Source organism: Macaca thibetana, chromosome 12 (genome assembly GCF_024542745.1).
Source record: "Macaca thibetana thibetana isolate TM-01 chromosome 12, ASM2454274v1, whole genome shotgun sequence".
Taxonomy (NCBI): domain Eukaryota; kingdom Metazoa; phylum Chordata; class Mammalia; order Primates; family Cercopithecidae; genus Macaca; species Macaca thibetana.
The window spans coordinates 80,771,419-80,790,290 of record NC_065589.1 but is presented as its reverse complement, the minus strand read 5'-3'; the positions used below and the strand labels follow the sequence as shown (position 1 = coordinate 80,790,290).

The 18,872-nt window shown below is 34.4% G+C and overlaps 1 protein-coding gene across 3 annotated transcripts in view; it reads right to left on the bottom strand.

Annotated features, from left to right (window-relative positions):
* Positions 1 to 18,872, bottom strand: part of FAP (fibroblast activation protein alpha) — a 71,763-nt gene that overhangs the window by 38,043 nt on the left and 14,848 nt on the right. For 2 of the 3 annotated variants that reach the window (XM_050752270.1, XM_050752272.1), the window contains exons 3-12: positions 17,826 to 17,924; positions 16,784 to 16,878; positions 15,760 to 15,834; positions 14,912 to 14,964; positions 11,096 to 11,168; positions 10,302 to 10,422; positions 9,215 to 9,369; positions 7,113 to 7,216; positions 5,161 to 5,296; positions 1,192 to 1,236 (exon numbers count right to left, since the gene is read on the bottom strand). In XM_050752270.1, the coding sequence (XP_050608227.1) occupies positions 1,192 to 1,236; positions 5,161 to 5,296; positions 7,113 to 7,216; positions 9,215 to 9,369; positions 10,302 to 10,422; positions 11,096 to 11,168; positions 14,912 to 14,964; positions 15,760 to 15,834; positions 16,784 to 16,878; positions 17,826 to 17,924 (956 nt within the window). The remainder of the gene's footprint in view (positions 1 to 1,191; positions 1,237 to 5,160; positions 5,297 to 7,112; positions 7,217 to 9,214; positions 9,370 to 10,301; positions 10,423 to 11,095; positions 11,169 to 14,911; positions 14,965 to 15,759; positions 15,835 to 16,783; positions 16,879 to 17,825; positions 17,925 to 18,872) is intronic. The other variant, XM_050752271.1, reaches the window with a different exon arrangement.

The window sequence follows — 18,872 nt, the reverse complement described above, 5'->3', positions numbered from 1 at the left end:
ACTCTTTTTTCCTGTGATATTTAGCACAGTAGAAAAAGTGAGTTCAAATAGGAGTGGTTTTTTTTTTCTGAATTACATACTTATCTTTATTATCTTTTTACCACAGAATGTAATTTACATTTACTGTATATAATAAATAAAGTAACTATTCCCTAGTTAATGAATAAAACTGCAGTATCTTTAATTAAACACAGAGTATAAATTAAACAGCATGTAAGCCAAAATCAACTGGATCCAGAAAAGTGTACAATTAAGAGTTTTTAATATTTGAAGATTATCACTTTATAATTTATCTTTTTCCCAGCCAATTTAAGTTTAAATTTTTATATAATTTATCCTCTTATAATTGATTTCTGACCTTTTTTTTGTCCTTGGATCATGAGCTAATGTGTTAAACCAGGTCTTAAGAGTTTCCTTTTTCATTGCATAATGCGTCCAAATCTTAGAGAAGTAGCCTTTCGTCTTCAAATACTAATTGAATTGAATTTCATGTTTGTGGTAAGTGGCAGCATCTACTAACCTTCACTTATTCTCTTGTCTTAATTTTTATTCTTCATATATGATATAAAATACAATTGGTATTTACCTCAAGCATCATTTTTACCTTAAAAATCCTCATCAATTATTGAATAAATCTATCCTAAACTTCCAAATATAAATGATCACAAAAAACAAAACACACGTTTTCCTGTTTGTTACCAAATCATTAAATACTGGAAGGAGTATACATATATGAAATTTAGTACATGTTATATGAAATTTAATAAGAGGTAGATTGTCTTTAAATTACAAGGATACCCAATGTATTTATTTTTTTTAGATTCAGATGGCTAGTAATTATTAAGATTATTTTAACAGATCAGGGATTTTGTTTACTTTTGAAAAATGATCTATATTGTATTTGTTTAAAAAGTAATATTAGTTCTAGATATCAAGGATTCAGTTGACAAACTTAAAATTGGAACATGAGGAGTATGAGTTATTTTCAATAGAATTCTAAAAAGATGGACATTGAAATTGTCTGGCACAAAATCACTCAAGAGATCACTACCTATATGTTTTATACCTTGCTATTTTTTCTATGAAAATAAGTAGTGCCAGTTTGGGTACATTGCAAATAGTCCTTTGATAGCTGAGAATCTGTCAAATTTCATTTGAAATTTACATAAGAAAAAGATAGCAAAATCATACTCCACCAGCCCATCCAGTTCTGCTTTCTTCTATATGCTCCTGGGTCTAAAAGACAAAAGATCACATCGAACACAGTATTAGGAGAACATTTTTTTCCTAAATATAATCTGGACATTTGGAAACAGTTAAGCTGCCTGATCAGAGTGTACCATTACTAGTCAACTAACTTATTTGAGTTTAAAAGGATAATATTAAAACTCTCATATAACAGCACTGTTGTATATACATGGGTAATTTTATTGCAGATCCTTAATAATTATGCCTAAACCTTCCATGAGGCAGTGACTTGGAATTATCACAACATCTATGGAGGCCCAGCACAATCCACTTGATGTGGTGTAGGTAAAACAGTGGAGTTTAGGTTAAATTCTTTCTTTTCTGGGTCCCATGAAGTAGCTAAAATTTTAAAATTTGCACTGAATCTTATTTTGGGTTATATTTTAACATAATGTAATTGATTATTTACTGAACAAACATTTAGTAATCCTAAAAGAATGACTAGACTTTTCTAGACAAATAATTAGAAAAAGAAGAACATTCTAGGTAAAATAAATAGCATAGAGACCAGACCAGCTTAGTCACCCAACAGATGGTTCAGTATGGCTGAGTGGAGAGTGACTACAGGAAAGAGTTAGAAGATGAAGGAGAATGCATGTTTATGAGCAAGATCTTGGAGAAACTTTATGGCACCCTAAAAAGTTTCAATTTCTCCTGTTTGGTAAATCTTTTGAAGGTCTTCCAATTCACAATTTGGAAAATAAAATTATGAACATGATGCAGAAGATAAACTAAAAGTGGGTAAGAGGGAAGGAGGTAGAGAGACCAACTGGAAGGCTATTGTAATGTTTGGGAAAAGAATGATAAAGACTCTAATCAAGCTCAAGGCAGTGAGAATGGAACAGAGAAAATGAAGCCATGCATATTGAAAAGTTCAAATCCTCAGAAATGAGTCTGAGAGTTATTGGCAAGTATACCAAAAAACTCTGGTATAGATTAAAATTACCCAAAGTGAATAAGTACAGAGTTGAGACAGACAGGAGGATAATCAGCAGACCATTTCCTCTTTTTGCTAGGGATACGGGTAGGAAATGTATTTCTCAGCCTTCCTTCAGTTGACTGTGGTTATTTGATAAGTTCTAGTCAATGGTGTGTGAACAGAAATGGGTTGCTTTTGGGCCTAACCCATAAAAGCCTCTCTTACATTATCCTTCATTCTTTTCTCCATCCCTCAACTGGATGTTGATGCTCATGTTTGACCAACTTTGGAATAGTGTTGGAAGCCAGTTAGCAGAAATGCCATCACCTGGGTTCCTGAATGACTATATGGAGCAGAGTACACCATTCCCCAACCCCCACCATACCCCACTTACCTGGACTCACTATTGGATGGTTACATGAATGTGCAATAAATTTCTACTGTATTAACCAACTGAATGATTGGAGGTTTTTATTGTTGTTGTTACAGCAGTTAGCCTACCTTGCAAATACATTAACTTGGAGAATAATAAGATTTCTAGAGAAGTCAGAAGAAGAGCTGGAAAGGAAAAGAACAGTCAATGAAGCAGAAGGAGAACCATGAGAGGGTGTACTGTCATAAAAGGCAGGGGAATAACAAATTTTAAGAACACAGTCTGGATTTTCTCTTATAGGGATAGGCCAATGCCTCAGAGAGAACAAGTAAGATAAGACTTGGAAAAAATAGTGAAACTTTTTGGATTTATTATTTTTAGCCATAAAAGTAAAATTAATTTTAATTCCCTTTTCAGAGGAGGAAGCATAATATAAAAGATGTTTCTTCCCCTAACTACAAACTTCTTAATAAATCTCACTATTAGAATTTATTACAAGTCATTGTTATCAGTTTTCTTTGCCTCTTTGTTTTGGGCGTGACTCTCAGCATGAATAAAACGTTGCTGGGTCACTTAACCTTAAATATTGTTTTCATAGTGCGTGCACACACACACACAGACACACACATACACACACATCAGTCATGAGGATGGTTTCTGGGAAATTCAACACTGTTGTTCTCAAATCTCAAAATGTGTTGCATGTATTTATCAAACTATTTTGAAACAGAGGTGTTTAGAAATTCTAAGGTTATTCAAACATGATATTCTAAATTTAAGCACTGTTTTCTGGCTGCAAAACTAAAGTTTATATTCCAGGGACTTCCACACCTCATTGAATGAGCATCTTAAATGTTCTGTCAGTTTGGATTAAAGTTGTCTCAGATTTTGATAAATTAGAATTTCAGATTTCAAAGCAATCACAGTTTTAAAATTCCTAGTTTTAGAAGCTAAAAATTGTGTCTAAATTATAAATCTCATCATGTTCAAACTAATAAAATTAAAGCAATAGTCCCTAATACCTAGATTCATTGAAAAGTTTAAAGATATAGTCACCCAAAGCTGACTAATCAGACCAATTGTTTCTAATTAACTAGCATAATCAAGATTAGTCTATCCTTTCTTTGCCTATGATACTGCATTAAAGCCAAAATCTTCCTGCTTTGTATATCAAAATATATATAAGATAAAAATACGCTTCTAGCATATTCCATCAAAATTAGTCAAGCCTCTCACAGACACAGTAGTGATTTAAAAAAATATTTTTAGCCTGAGTAATGTTGACTATTATAGTCCTGATATATTTCCAAACAGACTCATATGACTTTTTTCTTGCAAAACATAATGTCCTAATTTCTAGATGAAATTTAGTGATTTACTTTGATTGTTCTGTGCTTTTCTTTTTACTTTATAAAATATGATTATTCTATATTTGCTTTAATGAAACATTTCTTCATAATTAGAAGCCTCATAAAATGTACCCATCAAATATCCTATTTAAAGAAAACATTTTGTATCTCTTAGACTCTAATGTGAGTAATTAAGAACAGGCTTATTTTAAAGTTTATACATTGGTTAAGCAGTTTTTCTGACTCATTAATTCAACAGATTATGTTTGAATTTGAGCAATAGAAACAATTAAAACTCAACAATAAATCTGTGCTTAGTTTTCAAGGCTTTTCTTGCCCAAAATTAGTAGATATCGGGTACTGTCCTAAGATAACCTGATAACAGAATAATTTGGTCTAATATCTTATGTCACATTCTCAGTAATTCTCATTTGATTTTAAAATCAAAATATTTGGGTGGGGTGTGGTGGCCCACACCTGTAATCCCAGTACTTTGGGAGGCTGAGGTGGGCGGATCATGAGGTCAAGAGATCGAGACCATCCTGGCCAACATGGTGAAGCCCCATGTCTACTAAAAATTAAAAAATTAGCTGGGCGTGGTGGTGCATGCTTGTAGTCCCAGCTACTCAGGAGGCTGAGGCAGGAGAATCACTTGAACCTGGAAGATGGAGGTTGCAGTGAGGCCAGATCGCCCACTACACTCCAGCCTGGCGACAGAGTGAGACTCCATCTCAAAAAAAAAAAAAAAAAAAAAAAAAAAAAAAAAAGAAATCAGAATATCTGGATTTCCTTTGATAATATCCATTTCCTTTATAATTTTTCATTTTTCATATTGAATAGAACATGCATGCCCCATTTGCATTTCTTCTCTGGTTCTTTTGTTTAAAACATATATATTTACCTAGTAGACCCATGTTATGGTTTCATCTGCATTATTTTGCTGTTTATTGGACTGCCAATGTTATAATGTCAAAAGGCTGGTTTACCATCATAATTGAGAACCAGATATCTGATTTTCCCAATGTCATGTTGTCCCATTTTTAATTTTTGGCTATTCAATTTCAAGGTTTAAGTCATTCAAGAAAATAAAAGGCATCCTATTTATTTAATAAAAAGATGGACCCGTGAATACTGAGTGCTTTTTTGCAAAGCAGTTGATAGTTGAATGCAGTAATCCTGGCTTTACAACATAAAATGTTAGCTGTAGATGAATCCCCACTATTGTGCCTTGATCTTCAGAAATATGTATCTGTGATCTTAATATACCGTACCTTTGGACAATCCCATGTCTGCCAGTCTTCCCTGAAATCACATATAGACAAGACCGAAACATTCTGGACTCTTTTTAGCCACTGCAAACATACTCGTTCATCAGTAACCCACGTGAGCCAACTGAAATAATAATCACTGCAAATAAAATAGAAACAGGGAGTCACAACCATAAACCAGTTTCACACAAACAATAATTTCTTAATTTTTGTTTTCTGAAGAATATATGTCATTAAGATACAATACTTATTTAATAGCTAAGGAAGAAAAAACATTCCTTTCTCTGGAGAGAAAGTTTAAATAGCTCTACTTAAAAAATTTCTATGAGAGTTTCTTCATCTAATGAAATCATTTCATATGTGAGTTTTCTCCCCGTTTCTGGATTTTAACATCTTAGAAAAGAATTTAAAACATAATGCCAAAGCTACTGATCAATCTAGAGGGGAAAAAAAGCATTAAACTGGCATTTTGCACAAGTAAACTCAATTTTTCACCTTATAATTAGTTGAGAGAGAGACAAGTGTGATAAAAGGATAATCTTTGTCTCCTGGCGGATTCATGTTGGAAGCTGTTTTAGCTGTGACTATGGTCAGGTATTGAAATTCAGGCTTGTGGAATAAATCACAGATGATGTATGCGAAACAACTCAAATAGTGTTTGGCACATACTAGATGTCAGTGAATGGCAGCAATGATTCCATGACTCTGAGGATGAACTAGTAGGTAGAGAACATCAACATAAAATGAATCACAAACTTCTGGAAAATTGATGTAAAGGAAATCATAGAGCTGCAAGGGGCTTCAGGCTCAAATCTGGGCTTTGTGTCCTAATAGTTATATACCTTTAGGCCAGTTACTTAACTATTCTATTTTTATATAACATCAGAATAATAATATTACCTGTTTTAAAGATTGCTGTAAATATTAGCTGACAGGGCTTAAACCACTTAAGAACTATGTCTGCTACATGATGAGTGTTCAGAATATGTTTGCTACTACTATTTTATTGTTAGTATCTTACAGCTGTTCAAACAAGCCTCTGGAATCCTTGTATTTTGCTCATTTGCCACCTATGGAGAATGACACTTTTAAAAAAATGATGTATTGAGTTAAGTTTTTATCCACTCGATCAGGGTGGGGAAGAGCAGATAATTAAAAAATGTAAAGTCACGTTTGATTATACATGAGTGGACTCAGCAAGGCCCAGTGGAAGCCTCTCATGGGGTTCTTTTAAACCCTATTAATGATCAGTCACTTGATCTTGGCTATTCTTCATAAGGCAGAAGGAGAAGACCCAAGCTTGGCCCGCTAGGCATTGGGAAGTGTTAAGAAAGCCCAACAGGCAGGGCCTGGGCACCTCTTCCCCTTAGCCACTTCAACCAGAAAGACCACAGAGGACTGACTGAAGTTTGCTGTAATCTGGACTAATCAGACAATGAGACATAGGGCATCATGCTAGGGAAGTGAGAACTCTTCACGTCTCTGCCTGCCTACAGTTCATCTCTAGACAACTCTAAAACCAGATAAATGAGAATATCCTGCTTCATAGCGAAAAATGCTAATTTTTGGAGAGGGTCAGCTTATCTTCTCTTATTTACCGTACACATGTGATCCACATAGATCCCCAAATCCTGGCTTGAGATAAAGTCAGCCAAACTTGAAAGAAGCCAGGGTAAGGGCATGCATAATTTTACTATCTGCTTGCTTGTCCCAAGTTCACATCTGTACATCTGAGGAAGGTTTCACTTAGATTGATCACTGAGGTCACATTTATATGTGTAAAAGGGCTAATTTTGTAAAACCAATTAAGGAAACTTATTTGTCACCTTTAATTTTGTATGTCTTTAGCTTTGTGTGCAACTCTTATTTACTTATTTGTTTTTGCTTCTAGCATGCACAGCATAAACTCACTAGAATGTAGGATAGAAAGATGGGAGGGATCTGAGATGAATTACCTTGAGGCTATCATTGCTGGAACAGGCACTTCCTGGGGACCTACATATGCAGGGTAAGTGGTATCGATAATAAATATCCGAACAAAAGGATTCTTAGCTCCGGCCTGCCAAAAAAATTGAGATATATAACCTCCTAAAATTCCAATTATCACCAACATTTTAAATAAATTGTAGGAATTTAGACACATTTTTCTAAGTGAATAATCTTATGTATATCACTGTGGAATACATTCTATTTATAACATGACAAGAATTTCATTTCAATTTTACCTGCAGGGCAATTACAAATGTTGCGTCAACCAGAGTGAAAATAGGTGTTTTAAATGCCTAATGAGAGAGCTTTAATTTATAGGGAAAATCATTTTGGATATGAAAGTGCAGTTCTGTGAACCATATTCTCTTTTCTGATTTCCAAGACAGAGCTCTCTCATTTTTATTGTTGGGATAATTATAATAATAATCATATCTCTGTATACCAAGGAGAGTTCAGAGGGGGATTAATTTGAGAGGAGAACAGAAAGAAAAAATAAATGAAAGACATTTTTTGCTTTTGCCATATGATTTGGTCTAGGACAATCACCAAATGCTCAGTCTCCTACCTGCTTGTATTATTACCGCCACCATCTCCAAAAGATTAGGGAAATTTCACCTCCAAATGAAGTATCCATGAGATTTACACTTTTCTTGTTTTGTGCTTTCTATACTACTGCATACTTAAAATTTACATGACAGTATAGCTCATACCTAGACAGTTTCTTAGAGTTTCTCTGTTATTTTACCGTAGAAAGAGAGAATCTTGCAGTTGTAATAAAACTTAAATTTATGAAATGTAGGTACACAGTATTTAATGACTCAGTGCTGTTTGAATTCATCCAAAGAACCATTCAATCTCCCTTAAGACCTCCCTGTTTCACTCCCAAGTTTATCAGGGGCTCCCTTAGTTTTTTGGAATTGTCCCACATCTCCACCTAATGCCAGATGTTTTAGCAACTTTAAGCCTCAAGGAAATATGAGAATGTGGGTCCCAACTTCCCAATCAGTGCCAGTCACTTTTCGGTTCTGGGTTCCCCATCTCTTCCTGCTCCCTTAGGTCCTCCCAAAGATCTGAGTTCTTTTACATCTTGGGTCCCCCCAAAATGCTAGGCCTCTCCCAAACATCTCCAGCTTTTAGCGTTTTTACACAGCTTTTAGACTTTTAACATAAATATTAGACTGTCTGCAATTCTATTTCTTTCTCTATGGCCACTTTGGCTTGCTTAGAATTCATTTGTGTGTATGCCACATCCATCCATCTTTGTCACACAGGGACCCACTGTGTCCATCCATGACAATGTTCCTCTTGGCGAGTAAAAGGAATAGCATCCAAAGAACAAAGAAGTAATTCTAAAATCGCATCCGATTCCTTGTGCAAGAGGTGAATTTGTACTTTGATTCCATTTTTTCTGATACCATTTTTACATTGAAATTAGGATATAATGCTTCTTCACTGAGACATAACCCATTCTCCTACTGCACACTGAGGTCTCCTCCCTCCAGACGTAAGACTGGATAAAAAGAATGTATAACAACTCTACAATGTTAAATATTCAAAAAACTATGGGCTCACACCATATCTAATTCCTTCAAGGGAGAAATTGAGACTTGCAAATTTAACCTATCTTGTATATCCTGAAAAGATCATAACCCATGCCTGCTTCTACCTGACAGAAACATCAAATTCAACATTTGTATTTCTTATTCTAGTTTGCATTTACATGAGAATTCAAGAGAGAATTGCAAAACAGAACTTTACCCTGAATTTGGAGCATGAAATATGAAAAAAAATTAAAATTAAGTTAAGCTTGTTTTTCCTCCATGATCAAGACCATATGTTTTTCAAAGATTCTGCAATAGATTTTGCAAAGACTACTTCATCCAGCACAACCAGATGTCCAAAGCAACAGATGTCCACATAAATAATAGAGCACAGTACAATGTTTGCCTTACAATGCACAAGGATAAGAAGCTCTCCAAACTTGTTGATCCCACCTTCACTCATGGTAAATCATTGCTCATTTTGATACTAGGAAAATGAAAGCATCTGCTGAAAGTATTCAACATACCTTTGGGTATGGAATATTTATTGTTCTGGGATATTGTTCATCGCCATAATAGGAATAGGCAATAACTGGTATATCTGTATCATTAAATTCCGCATATGCCAAAAATTTTCCATTAGGAGACCACCAGAGAGCATATTTTGTAGCAAGCATTTCCTCTGAAAAATAAGTACTAGGATATTAACTATAATTACATCTTACTCTTAAAATCATTGTAAATACTTCTGAATAGCTATTTATCAACTGAAATAATTTATTTAATGTGGATGTGACATATGTCATACTTTGGTTATTAAAAAATTACATAATCTGAGTTAAGAGGAATAGTTTAACCTTTTACTCTATGTCAAACATCAATTAGCCTTGTTAGAAAATGACATTAATCAGAAATGTAATTTTTTAAATGAATAATAAACACATCGGCAATAATTAATTTTTTCTTTCAGGGCAGCTTCAGGTTTTTTAGTCACCTAAAACAGCCAAAACAGAAAGAACTGTAATTGTACTAGAGAGTGGCATAAACATTGAAAGTTACATTTCCCTCCTAGGAATTAAAAAAAAAGCAAAAAAACAGAGTTAGTTTAGATAAATAGATAGATAGATAGATAGATAGATAGATAGATAGATAGATAGATAGAGACTAGAAGTCTTTTTAAAGTCCAGTTAATTCCTGAATTCTACATTACCAAGAATGAGAACAAAATCAACAGAGTATCAGAAAGTAAAAATATTTTCCCATAAGATAATATAGACAGTTGTTTAGTTTTGAAAAAAAAATTGTTTTTCTAAAGAAAAAGTAAACATGAAAAAATGTACTAATGCAGCACCTGAGGACCATATACGTTTTTGGATTATAAATCATTACTACTACTTCATAGTAATGTTAATGAAAATCAATTCTACCAGTCTTCTGATAACCACAATTTGTTCTTTTAAAATACGTATGCCCTATTTGTAACCTACAGACAATTTTCAGCAATGCTACCCTTCATGGAAATAAGATACTACTCATCTAAATCTTACTAAATATATGAAATTATTTTAAACTAAAAGCCTAAAGCATTAACAGTAGAAAAGGAATACAGCTTACCTTCATAAACCCAGTCTGGGATTCCATTAAATATTTTATTTTCTCTTCCATTAAATGTTATTTGAAAAGGTGGATCTCCTGGTCTTTGTTTCAAATAGATATTGTTTTGATAGACATATGCCTAGAAGTGGTGGTAAGGGGAAATTCCCCAACAAATTAAATGAAGGCTGTATATTTGTTTTAGTTATTCCTCTAATACCTTTAAACAGAGTGGTAATAAAGATACGAAAAAGATTCACAACTAAAATATCATTTTAATAGGTAAAAAAATCCAACCACCTTACATTAACATCAATTATAAATTTTAAAGTCTGAATGAAATAAAAAGTAAAGCCTATTATTTTCTTACTTGTTTCATTACCCCCAAATAAATAATTATGTATATTGACAGAAAGTCGAATAAATCTCTGAATATTAATAGCTAGCCAGATCTAATCTTTATTTAGAGTCCTTAAATAAGAGCTTGGACCAAATTTCATGTTGTCTGAAGCTAGTCTGGGAAACTTGTGAAAACCATATTTTTCCTGAGCTTTCTGGCACAACGCATTCTGGCTGAGTATAAGGATAAAGTTTTTGACTGCTATATTTAAAGAAGTCTATCCATGAGCTTGAGATTTTGCGGAATTCTCAGATGGGTTTCAATTTATCAAAACTCTTCCCGTTTTTAACCACTAAAATAGTCATGAATGTATTTTTTTTTTTTTCTTTCAGGCAGGGAAATTTAACAAAGGCCAAAATCAAATGGCTCCTCTTTTATTTACATGATTAAACACTTCAAAAATTTAAACACTTACTAATTTACTCCCAACAGGCGACCAGCATAAATACTGAATTGGACGAGGAAGCTCATTTCCTCTTACAAATTCTCTAGAAGGAAAGAAAGAAAGAAAGAAAAACAACAAATCTTGCTGTTTAATGCAAAAAAATTAATAATCTGTATAAACAGAAAAAATAAACAAACAATTAAAATTAAGGCTCATTCCCTCTGCACCTACAAACCTAATGAAAAGAATACAGGAATGAAGAACTGGAGACATAGGTGTTGATTTCTGTTCTTCCAGTAGTTACTTAAGAGTCACTTAACTTTTCTGGGTGTCAGTTTTCTGACCTTTATCGTGAGGTGAATGGATTAAATACTTACAGACTGTCAAAGTGGAGAACATCTCTAGAAATTATCTAATACAATCCTTTCATTTTATAGAAAGTAAATATGAGGCTTAGAGAGCTGATAGAACTTTTTCAGACCACATTGCTAGTTCTTGGCAGACCTTGAAATAAACTCAAGTCCTTTTAACCCCTGGGATTGTAAAATTTGCACACACTAGACTGAAATGGTCACTGAAGTGCCTTCCAGCTCTGAAATTCTATAATTGTGCTGAAGTTTAGTATGTGCTCTTCTACATTCTCATTCACAACCCCCATCTCTGTGAATGCATATGCATTTCAAATTTTTGAAAATAAGATGCCATTTGACAATCTCCCCAGGGATCTGACTTGAAATCAGAAAAGGAAAGGAACATCTGATCTCAAGCTAAACTGAAAAACGGATTGTATACTGGGCAGTATGCCTTAAGCTTGTAAAGTCCTCCACCCATGGGGAAATTTCAAATAGTCTATTGGCCAAAACTCTCACTTTGATGCTTAGAGTCACTCTGCAAGTATTCAGTTAAGTGACTTGCATTGTGGAGCTTTTGTAGTTCTTCAGCAAGAATGCATTCAGATTTTTATAACTGTTACAGAGTCATAGGATGTCATGCTTACTTTTTGATTTTTGTCATCTTGAAGATTGGATTAACAGTTTCATCAAGACTGCCTTCATGGGAAAGCAAAGCAAGACCTGCCGCCAAAGCACAATTTGAAGAGCCTCAAAAAAGACCCAACCTCTCCAAAAAAAAAAGAGACTCAAAAAAGCCCAACCTCTCCAAAAAAAGCTCTCCAACCTGGACCTAATATGTGCCTGACATTTCTGCCTTTCCCATTCTTTTAATGTTTGGACAATTGTGAAGATCTGTAACACACACTGCCTTGATGTAACTTTTTAGGTGCTTGCATGAGACCTAGCAAGTAACAAGGGAACATGGCATAGTTTTGAGTGGGGAAAGTGATTCCCGTGGAAAGTGACCATTGGCTCTGCAATGAGAGTCTTGGCCGCCAGAGGGCAGTACATGAGCACCAGGCACCTGGGTGATCGGGAATACGTTGAAAGGGATGCGAGAGCCGGGTTAAAAGATTGACCCAGGCCTGGCCCGCTCGCTCACGCCGGTAATCCCAGCACTTTGGGCGGCGGATTACTTAAGGCCAGAAGTTCGAGACCAGTCTGGCCAATATGGAGAAACCCCGTACCTACAAAAACACAAAAATTAGCAGTGGTGGCACAAGCCTGTAATCCCAGCTACTTAGGAGGCTGAGGCAGGAGAATTGCTTAACCTCGGGAGGAGGACGTTGTGGTAAGCCGAGATCACACCACTGCACTCCAGCCTGGGCGACAGAGTGAGACCCTGTCTCAAACAAAAGAAGAAGACGTTCTTCACCTGGTTCACAATTTGTTCTCAAGCTCCTGTTACCTTTGATACTGTAACATTGTCTCAGTTTTCTGTATGCAGTGGAATCATCTATGCAATCACACAGGCAGCACTAAGCTAAAAATCTCAGCGCATGTCTCAAGCCACCACAGCTGCCATTTTCTGTTTTCTAAGTCAGTAAAGGTATGAGAAAAGGCGAGGGAGGATGCTTTACAAAGGCGTTAATCTCCTCAGTTTTGCCTACCTAGCTTGAAACCAGTACTGTCTTATTTTCTCTATGCTAGATTTTTATAGAGTCTTCAAAGGCATAAAAAAGACTTGAAATTAGTGGTATTCAGGGAGGCCTGGAATCTCAAACAAGTTTGCCATCCATCCTTCACTTCCTAAGTTATGCTGTATTTACCTGACCGCCCCCTCCCCAAATCTGAAATACCAGATAGTTGTGCAGAAAACAAAGAAACAAACAAACAAAAATAGTGATTTGATTAAATTCACTGCAGAGAAACTAAATATTTAATGCGATTTTAGGCCATAAAGCTTATCTAATTCATGATTAAAATATTAAGATTATCATTTTTTTGAATGCTGTTCAACTTGGCGAGCCTCAACAAAAGAATTTCAAAATGATTAAAAGAAAAACAAAGACATGATGAGAGCCTTGAGAAACTGGACTGAAAGACTAAGATTCCCCACTCACTAATAGAAAGAGATCTTAAGAGTAGGTAGGGCTGGTGCCCCAAGCTCATTTGCATCTCATTGTTATATGTGTTTCACATAGAAGGGGCTCAATAAATATTTTTAAAATTTGGTGATGATATGGATTCAGAGGCAAGAAGGACTCGGAATGCATTAGATGGATTTGAGATTCTACTTTAAGAAGCAGTTGCTATTTCTTAATTTGACAGTTTAAGTAGATCAGAGTAATTCTCTGAACATTTGAAAGAAGCAGATAGATAATTTTTTTAAAAAAAAATTGTGCTCTTGCTAGACAAAAGGGGAAATAGACCAGAAGTTTTTTTTCAATACCTCTTCAAGCCATATAATTATTTCCCCTTTTATATAACAGCAAAGAGGATATCACATTAAGGTGAGTAGCTAAGGCAATTCATTGTCCAAACTTAGCCAGGGTGATTTTTCTAAAGTGCAAATCTGATCATGTCATTTTCCATTTAAAACCCTTGAATGAATCCTTATTGTCATCAGAAAGAAAGATCTAAACTCATTTTAATGATTTCCTCATTATTAATTGGCCTATGCTTCCTGGCTTGGCTATTCCCCAACCTTACACCACCTCCTACTAGTCAGCAGGCCCCTCCCTCAATTTCAAACAAATTGACCTACTTTGCATTTCCCAAAAGCACAATGCTCTCCCTCCCCCTTTTAGGCCTTTACATATTCTTCTTGCTGCCAGAAATTCTCTTCGTCAATCCTTCGCCTATCTGCACATCCATTTAATTTTTTCTTTTAAACGGTAAATGCTTCAAACAGTTAACATATATATATATATATATATATATATATATATATATGGAAAATGGTATTTGACAATTTATCTACCAACTAAATTAATTCAAAAGAACATTTAGTAGTTTACATGTCAAATATCTTTCCATTTTAAAAATAATTTTAATATTTTGTCATTTTTATAATAATTAATTTTAAAACAATTAATGGAGTATGTGTTCAGACACAACTAATGCTGCATCTCTCTCCCTCCCTTCCTCCTCCCATCAGTGAAATAGCCGCTCTCCTAAAAATAGTGTCTCATTCCCAAGAATGTTTTTGTGCTTTCCTATATATGTTTTTTTCATAAATAGCACATGTTTAATTTGATCTTCAAAAACAGAAAATCCAAAACAATATTGTGAATAAAAATACAAAACATTAGTCAAATAAAGAGGTGAGTATCCCATATAAGTATTTTCTTGAATTTTGTAAGCTTTTTGGGTACATATATACTGTATTACTAAAAAGTAAGAAACAATGATCAGTAAGAAGATAAAGTCTTCTTAACACCAAATCAGAGTTTGGAATGAAAACATTCTAGGTATTAGATTTAAGTAGTATTGATAAACAGAGGTGATTTACCCATTGCTAAGGTCATAGATGTAATATGTTGCTGTGTAAGAGTATCTCCAAAGCTGTCAGAAAGAAGAAAGACAAAAAAACAAATTGCAATTGTTAGAAAGCTTACATCAATAATGTATAATCATATATCATCCAATTCAAAGTTCAGAATTATAAAAGGACTACTTTCACAAGGCACAAGGAAGAATATGTTTCAATTCCAAATGAGTCTTCATTTAAAGAGTCTTACTGTGGACTTTTGTGCCGTTTGTGCAAGTTCCAGAACTAATCTCAGCAGTGATTCAACCCTCACTCCATAAAAAGCATACCCAAAGAAATTTCCTAACATAAAAAGCTTATCTTTGCATACTCTATCCCAGAAATTTTCCCTTCATGTTTTACCTGTATTGAAGTAAAACCACAATGATTTCCACAGTCCATAAGGAATACCCTGCACCTGGGTAATTCATTCTAATTATACCCCTTAAAATTGGGTAAAGAGAATTTCATTCAACATGTATTTTTGCTGCAAAATGCTTGCCTTTCTTTGAGTATAGTTTTAAAAATAATAATTGAAACAAATGAATAAGAATATTTGGCTTATAATTCTTCGTGAACAAAGCTCTTCATTTTCTTGTTAAGTATGTTTGTGCTGTTGTTAATGAATGATGCAAGTATTATTTTGGACTCTGTTCCTTAAAGCACTTTCACACTTAAACAAGCTCCATAAGATTGAAACGTGTCTTGCTGAAGATTATTGGTGACCATTTAGAGGTAAAGACAGACTCTTGCTTTCTCTCACTTTTTTAAACCACCTTGTGGATTAGTAGGAGATATAATTGGATATAATCAAATTAAATAGTTGATACCTTTGAATAATCACTTTCTAGATATACAAATTGCCGATCAGGTGATAAGCCATAATTTGAAGCATTCACACTTTTCTGAAATAATGAAGAGGTTGATTAGAATACAGAAAAGATAACAAAGAGCCATGTAAATTTGTAGTTTTAAAAGAATATTATATTATTAACATACTCCTACATACATAGGCTTTCAATGCAATTGAAAAAAATATTTTGTGGAACTAAACTATAATTCAAAGAAATTTGCTAGATACTGTGGGAGAAGGATGCAAGAGATAATATATACTTTGTGATTTCAAGAAACTTATGAACTTGTTAAGGAGTATCATACTACAAATTAGAATGTCCTATAAAAGATTCAATATAGCATTGCAAAATTATTAAGAAAGAAATGATTAAACTCAAATCAGAGGATTATTGATTGCAAAGAGAAAGAGAGTATGATCTAAACTTGGTTTTAAAAGATTAGTAGGTTTTTCAGAGTGGAGAAAGTTGGAGGACTGGCAGCCCGAGGGACAGAACAGTTAAGTGCCCATACTTTATAGCTACCACTTATTAAGCACTTATTCTATGTTAGGCACTGCCCTACGCACTTGCAAATGTTATTTCATTTAATTCTTTTATTAAACAAAAGAGGCATTATTATTCCCACTTTACCAAGGAAAACACTGAGGCATAATAAGATTGGTGTAGTAAAACCCTTTACCCAAGGTTTCACGACCAGTAAGGGACTGAGCCAGGATTTGAACCTCAATTGGCCTGACACTAAGGACTGAGTTCTTAACTCCTATCTTATGCTATACTATATTCAAAAAGGAGGAAAGATGTAAAGATGTTAGGTGATTTAGAAGAAGCCAAAGACAGTAGTCTAATAGGATTAGCAGACAGAACTGGAAGACTCTAGTGGAGTATGGAGCTGGGAAGGCAAGTTGTGTCCAGATCAGGTGCTAAGACTTTGAACTCTGTTTCTTGGTCAATGAAGAGCTGGCAAAGGTTTCTGAGGGGGAAGATGATGTTGGATACATACCATGGTTCTGTTACTCAAAATGGTATATGATTGTCCTGTTTCAATATTATAAAGTACTATATTGTTATCTGCAGATTGATGAAGATATTCTTGTCCTTTAAACAAGAAAGAAAACAAAATTTAAATGATCTCTCTTAACAGGAAATGCATTCCTAACAAAAGAAACCTCTCCTATTTCACAGACCTACTTTGTTTTTCCTCTCTGTCCAGTACACATTGCTTTGTGAGATGTAAAATCGTAGGTTGGTGGTAGAAGGAAGAAGGTAGAATGCTTTCTTCTACTTCACACGAAGATGCCACATTTGCAAACAGCAGCCCTATTTTAGCTGATTCAGGGTGCTTAGGAACACAATTTTGTTTTCTCTGGGTTACAAAGGGGATAAACTAGTTTGAAATGTACATTTCTTTTGCAATAATAAACATAAATTACATTTAGATTGTGTTTGGTTCAACTTAAAACTCACTTTGCATTAGTTTTATTTTCTTAAGAGAAAAAATTAAAATATTCCATTTTGTTCAGTGACACTTAAGATATGCAACTAAAACTTCATAGACTATTTAGTTGATCTCACTATTTATTTGATTAGATTTGTTTTATAACATCCTATTTTGAAAAGCTATATGAAAATACCGATTTCATGACCCTTAAAGGGTTCATTGTCAGATTGAGATTTGCCTGTTCTCCAGATTATCCAGATTAATAATGGAATTTCTCTTTTGGTAAAATTTTTGTGGCTTCTCCTAAATAAAAATATATCTACCATTCTGAAAAGTGATTACAGACGTTCAAATTATTTCAACAATACTTTTTCAACTTTTCTTTTTCTATTTAAAACTCTATTGGCCTCATTACTATGGGGCAAATCCAGTATGAATGGTTTCGTCAAAAGCGCTTTTTTGAGCACTTGAACCATTCAGATAATTGTTCTTTTGTACATTTCAACTGATACGGCTTCAGTTACTATAGAGATGCATTGGCACTGAAATAAAAACCAAACAAAATACATTTTAAAAAACCCCTAAAGATAAATAATGCACTTACCTGAAATCCAGTTTGGAAAAAATGTTTTATAAGAAAATGTCCCATTTAAAATATCCTTCAGTGTGAGTGCTCTCATTGTATTTTCTTCAGAGTTATGAACTTTGGGGGAAGAGCAAACACATCCTTATTAAAAAGAAGGTTAACAACTCAAATAAATGCTAAGCCTGGCCTTCATCTGTTCTTTCTAATATAATAATATCTGCTATTTGCTAAGTGATTGTTGAACTCCTTTCATAATAACTATTAATTATTAATAATAGTATCTCCTTTTTTGTAGATAGGATAAGTAAGAATTAGGGAGGTAGTTTCACTGCCTGGAAGGGAAAACTGGCTGGAAACTGTAGGGGAAGATGAAGATTACAAAGGAAGGCCATGCAGAGCATGGTTCTTCAGGCAGTGAAGAGTTGTCAAGGTTTTCCAGAAGGAAGATGAGATGAGGTTCCAACAACTCTAGTCTTTGCAGAGCTGGGGTTACAGACCAGGTAGGTTTGGCTAAAATCTCACTCTCTTATGCAATTCACTGTACTTCCTCACATAGGTTTGGTTCAGATTTCAACTGATTTATCAATGATGTATTTTAGCATCCCAGTTGGTCAAATGAGATTGGCCAGAACCCTTGCCTTCAGAAATCTCAAGAGAGGTATTATGAATATAGGCTATTTTCTCATACTATGGACTTTGAGGAAAAGGAAAGCAGACAGAAAGGAAAGAAAACCCCTTGATCTATACAAAATATCTTAGAAGTCCCAAGAGTAGAGGGTTTTCTGTAGAAAAGCTAATCTAATGTAGCTCACAAACCACAAACAAATTCAATCTATATTTGAATCCTTCAAAACCATTGTGTTTTTCAAACATGATCTTATTCTCAGAACAAATATTCATTACAGAGCCCTGAAGCAGTCAGATACACCAGGCAGATAATAAGGCAACCAAATTCCAATGCCCTTTTATATCCATATTGCCATTCTCCATCTCTCCCACCTTACCCCTTCCACAGGCCACTAAAACTTACAGGAAGTTCCTATACCTTGAATGCCATTTATGAAT